Source organism: Chiroxiphia lanceolata, chromosome 1 (assembly GCF_009829145.1).
Source record: "Chiroxiphia lanceolata isolate bChiLan1 chromosome 1, bChiLan1.pri, whole genome shotgun sequence".
NCBI classification, from domain to species: domain Eukaryota; kingdom Metazoa; phylum Chordata; class Aves; order Passeriformes; family Pipridae; genus Chiroxiphia; species Chiroxiphia lanceolata.
Window position 1 is genome coordinate 141,241,218 of NC_045637.1, and position 6,000 is coordinate 141,247,217.

Here is a 6,000-nt window from a genome sequence, read left to right on the forward strand (position 1 = left end):
CACAGATTACCATGCCCTAGAAAGCCTCCTCATTACCTTTAAGAGATTAATCAAGAAAGATTAAAGTGCCAGATATTTTTTCTATACCAGATGCCTTTTCTTCCTCAAGCAGTAAACAATCAAATCTAATGATGACCTGAAGACACAAAAGGTCCAAGTAACATTACCACATGGAGTCCACAACAGGCACAGTAGCAGTGTCACTACCATGGTATGAGGCTGCTTTGACATACTCCAGAATTTTTCAGCAGGTGTTGCTCAAACTCTATTACCAATTTAACACATATGACCTATAAGCAACACATAAAATACCAAGCAAACAAGCAGAGCTTCTGCAAATAAGTTAGCTCCTTGCCTAGCATTTCTTCTGTCAATAGTCAACCACAAGACAACTTCAGCTCCTACAGCTGCCTGTACTGAAAGGGTGTGGTCTCACAGTAAAAACTTTGCAAGTGTTCTAACAGCCCTCAAAAAAGTACATTTGCCAACAGGATTTAGCAGGATTAAACTGAATCTTAATAAAGGGCTTATGCAGAAGTACACAGTTCCACAATTATCTTGAAGACTAGTTACCCATTATACTCATAAAAGGATGCTTAACCCACCTAAATTATACAAAATTTGAAGCATGCATGAGTTTCTTTGGAAATGTTTTGAAGTCAATACCTTCAATGAGCACCATGGAAAAATCTGCAATCACAACTACACTGAAATCTTACCTCAAAAGTCAGAGAAATACTTAAACTTATCTCCATAGAAGAAATTGTAAAAAACCTTCATATTGCTATTGCAACTTTCATAAACTACAGAACTGGTTATTCCTAAGAATACCTGAGTTCACCTTGGCTTCAGATATTAATGCATAAAAAGTCAGCAGTGAAAATTTATTTGAAAAAAATCAGTAGCATATTTTTCTACCACAATACATCTGCAGCTCTTCACTGCTTTTTGCTGGAATGGACAGTTAAACTCATGTCATACCCACCCATGTCAGCTTACTCTCAGTGAAAGGCTGAAGTAGCACATAATGGGCCTAACTTTCCCTTTAAGTTCTGTATCTTTATCAAAGAATGTTCTCCCTGTCAGCGCAAAATACATTAAAAGAATAATCCCACATGGAATAATTTCTGGAAAGTATGATGCCAAATACCTGGCTCAGTTCTTCCCGTTACTAAGCTAAGGTATTGCTGCTTTGACACACCTGAGTCCAACACTGCAAATGGGGGAAAAGCCACAGTTACAAATTAGTGTTTTATTTTTAGGATAAGGAAAGAGGATTTTCTTCTTGTCCTAGCTCCATGCACACAAAAGTGCAGCTGATAAAGAAGAGTTAGTGGATCTCAGCTCTCTTTGTCCTATTTTCCATATTTCTGTGCAAATACTGCAACTCAAATGTCAACTTTTACAGCAGTTATTTACTGTTACAGAATGACTAAAATGTGATTTTATTTAAAACATTGTGACTAGAAACTCTATTTCCAGCATCAATATAGGGAATAATTTTGGAACAGGAGTTTCAGCCAAACTTTGCCTTAGTAAAAAGTTTTTTCTAAAGAGAAAAGCAAGCACTCCTGGCATAAAAATGGTCATTGAATTTCAGAACAATGAAAAAAAACAAACCAAAAAACAAACAAGTATGAGTGAGGTGTTTCTAAGCAAGTGGCACAGTAGCCAGAGAGAAGAGTTCTCTCTTTACAGATTAATGTAACATAGAATATTTGCTTTCTGTAAAATCATCATACCAGTATCATCTGAAAAGCATCTTTGTTATTCACCACTTAACGGAATAAAGTTAGAAAAAAATTAGAGAATAACTCTGGAAGAACAGTATTATTTCAGCTACAGACTGCAATTTCTCCTTCATGATTAAGGTTGCACTGTAGACATGAAGAACTTTTATCTGTGTGTCTCTAACAAAACAGTGCTTTCCTTCATGTCAGCAAATAACAGTAACTAAAAAGCTGCTTTAAGAAGGCATCTTGCTTCTTGCATTTATACAGTCCAGCACAGCCTTCAGCAACACACAGTTTAGGTTTCCCTTTTGAAAAATCTGCTGCCAAAAGCTGCAGTAGTAGCAAGTGATCTTCATTACCTGCTTCTAACATAACTTAAACCTGACCTTGCTCTCATTTATGATCCAACACTAGTTTTAAAGACCATGAAAAAGAAATCTAAATTTCTCAAGCTCTTTCCAGGATCACAGGGGTTACATTTTACATTAAAAAAAAAAATCAGCACTCTAAACAAATATGAAAATACAGACAGGTAGCCACGATTCTTTCTTAAAAGTCATAGAAATAAGGAATATACTGTGATCATTACTAAATACATTTGGACAACAGAGGCCTACTGCCCATTTTTGTGAGTGCCCATAGCACCTCACCACTTCAGCCACTGGATAGTACTGGTTTTGGTTTAGACTTCAGTCAGAAATCCCTGAGTATTCAGTAGTCTACCTTTGGGGCAGTTTTAAGATGAGCAAGACTAGGTATAGATGTTTTTAGAGATTTACAGAGGTGCTATGCAGAACCATAAAGCTACTCAGTTGCAAGTAGTTTTATATTTGAAAAAATAAAGTACATAATTGTATATCAGATTGCTATTCCTCTCTGTTACATCTTACTCAAAAGCCTGAAACCCATGAGCAAATTGCTATCAATTTTTGTATACAGGTACATTTCTAATGTTTAACATCAAAGTCATATACTCATTATGAGTCACCCCACTATCTATTTTAACAAAATCCTTATATTTCATTAAAAGGAAGAGACATGAGGAAAAAATATTTAATAGACTTTTCCATTAATATGGATAAAAGTCACCTTGAATTAATAATATAAAAGTTCTTTAATGGTGAAAAAAGTTTCATCCTATGGAAAAACAATATTTTGTTTCAGAGTCTGCTCTTTAAAACAGACCAACACCATATGTCCCCTCAAATTGCTGTTACACACTAGTTACAATTAAAAAGTATTTTATCTAACACAAATCAAAATGACTCACTTGTCCAGAAAGATAACAATGACACTAATTACATAGGAGCTAGGAATAGAAGGGAGGATAGCTAGCTCAGAGATGACAGAAAGGAGGAGGGTTTGGTTTTTCCTCCACACCCTCCTCCGGAGGAATCAAATGTGCAGTCTGGGATAAGCCCTGCTTCCGCTGCCTCCCAGTTTTCACCTCCCATCTACCATTACGGGCAACTCCCAAGTATTATTAAAGCAGCCTTCAGTGTTCCACTCAGACAACACAGAAGGTGCAAGTCCTCCAGGAAGCTGAGGAAAGCAACCATAAAAAAAACAGAAGTGACTTAATTACTGTTCAACAGGCAGCCAATAAGGGCAGAAATGAAACAGCTGAAGTAACCAAACAAAGCTTATCAGGGAACGTTTTTAGAAACTGTTTCATGAGGACTGTTTCTGTTACTATCCTCCCTTGGGCAATTCTGCAACACAGAAACACAAGCCTGTCTGGCTACAGATTCAGGTTAGAAGGTCCCTCAATTTGTAAAAAGTTAGCTTGTTAAAAAAAAACCAAACCAAACAAACCCAAGTTAAAGTAACTGTCTCAACAGTTTTGCAGAATTAAGTCATGATTCTGAGAACATTGACCTTATCCTATAACCACCACTATAAAAACAAAATCACAGATTATCAATACTTCATTAAGATTTTGTGAACCAGGACACAAATACTGTCACTGCTACCCAACCTAATAACTTCGGGGCATTTTTTCCCTAAGTCAGACAAAGCACGTACTGGACCCAGGATCATTGGGGAATTTTTTGCTGTGATTTTTACCCATGCAGAAATCACCAAAGTAGAGTTGGCAACAATAAACATTAACCCTGAGCAGCAAGCCCCATGTGATCCCTCAGGAGCACACCATCTGACTGTTCTGCTCAGACATAGCACCACCTCGGCACAATTTACATTTCAGATAACTTTAAAGCGTACTTAAAGAGTATTTTAAAAATATAAGCTTTTATTCCTACTAGGACTAATGAGAGAAAATGTGGAAAATTTATTTTTTAAGTTAGAAAACATCAAGGTTTCTAAACTAAACTGTGGGTTTTAAACAGATTATGCAGTGTCACAATGAATGGGCATTCACTCATAGAATGAGATCATTTGTTCCAGTTAAATTTTCCAGGATTCATTCCTTACTCTGAGTTTACCTGTACAACCTCAGGAGGAAGAGATATACTCCAAGATAGTAACTTGCCAGCTGAAATAAGCCCAAATTACCTCATTTCAAAAGCATGCTATCGTTCTTGTTGCTCCAGACTCAAGGAATTCCATATTTTATTGACAAACTCATCTGAATATTAACAGACTAAAGTACTAGTATTTACTAACTCATACCAAAAAAAAGGATTTTATTAGATCATCTCCTGCAATTTCAGATAGTTTGCAAAAAAGTTATTATTGACAGCCTCAAAAAACCACAAAAAACACCAAAATTTGAAGACAGATAACTGGCATTTAAATTACTTTCAGCAATGCAGAACCAGCACTGTGTCTCTCAAGAAAAAATATTTACATGAAAACAAAAAAGTTAACAAAAATAAAACAAGCATTAGGAGTAATGTGTGTTTATACAACACCAACCAAACGAGACAATAAACTACTGTACTTTATTTTTATATTCCAGTTCCACTTCATAGCTAAATATGACCCAGTGAACAAAAAGCAGAGGATTATCTTTTTCCCTGCAACATCCAGATTGTTTTATAACAGGTCTCGTACCTTGCAAGGAGACTTCAGTTAAAACACATTTACAACCCTGCAGTAAAGCAAATAGTCTGTTTATTCTGATTTAACAGCAACAACAAGAAGTTGTTAGCTGACGGCTGATGTACAGATCGCAAGCACCAATGCGCTGGAGCCTGCACTGTTGTGCTGCATTTCTTCCCCAAAACTCTCCGCAGACCACTACCCGTCGGCAGCTCCCACGCGTGCATTTGGAGCGGGATTCAGCGGTCACATATCCCCGGACAGCCCGGCTGGCGGACTCACTGCGGGACCCGCCTTCACTCCGCACCTCGTCCCTCGGCGTCTCGCCGGAGCCTTTGTCAAAGGTCTCCCGACCCGCCCCCCCCTCCGTGTCCCACGGCCCTCAGCCCGCGCCGCGCCTCGCCCGGCCGTGCCCACATCCCGACCAGCCCATCCCGCCCGCAGCTCTGCCTGCCTTCCTCCCCTTCCCCCACAGACCCCGAAAAGCCCGTCCCCCTTCCCGAGGCGTCCCCACCCGGGGGCCCTCCCGCCTCGCACCGCGCCCATCCCCGCGGCGTCTGACCCCGCCGACCCCTGACACCCCCTCCCTCTCTCGCCCGCGGCGCCTCCCGCCGCTCCAGTCCGGGCCGGCCCCTCACCGCAATGACGACGGTATCCTCGCCCTGGAACTTGGCGATGTACTTGTCGCCGCGGGCCACTTCGGACTCGTTGAGGGGCCTGAAGCGACACATCACTTTGATGTTACACTCCGCCGGGTCCGCCATCTTAGGCCACCGCCGCCTCCGGGGCGCTCAGCTCCGCCGCCGCCCGCTGCTTGCAGCTGCACCGCCGCGCCGGGGGGGTCTCGCAAGCCGCCGTGGCCGGGAAGCCCGCGCCCGCCCCGGCAGGAGGGAAAAGGGAAGGGCTCCTTCCTGGCCGCCGCCGCCGCCTCCCGCGCTCACTTCCTCCCCAACATGGCCCCGGCCATGGCGGTGCGGCCGCGGTTCCCGCCCCGCCCCGCCGGGGGTGTGTGTCAAGGTGACGTCACCCCTGCAGCGCCCGCCCCGCCTTGTGCGCAGGCGCGGTGCTGCCCGCGGGGCCGCCGGGGGCGGGCGACAGGGGCGGGGCTCCCTCAGGCGGGTGGGGGTTGCGGTGGCACCGCCCGCTGCCGCTCTCCGTGTGCGGCTGGAGCTGGAATCGTAGAACCATGGAATTATAGCATTATAGAACCACAGAATTAGAGAATCACAGAATTGTAGAACCATCAAGGTTGGAAGAGACCTTT

At 42.6% G+C, this 6,000-nt stretch overlaps 1 protein-coding gene across 1 annotated transcript in view; it reads right to left on the minus strand.

The window, feature by feature from the left end:
• KIF5B (kinesin family member 5B) overlaps positions 1–5,712 on the minus strand; it is a 34,741-nt gene extending 29,029 nt beyond the window's left edge. The window contains exon 1 of the mRNA XM_032688204.1: positions 5,375–5,712. Coding sequence (XP_032544095.1) covers positions 5,375–5,500 — 126 coding nt within the window. The 5' untranslated portion in view covers positions 5,501–5,712. The remainder of the gene's footprint in view (positions 1–5,374) is intronic.
• Between the last annotated feature and the right edge of the window lie 288 nt (positions 5,713–6,000).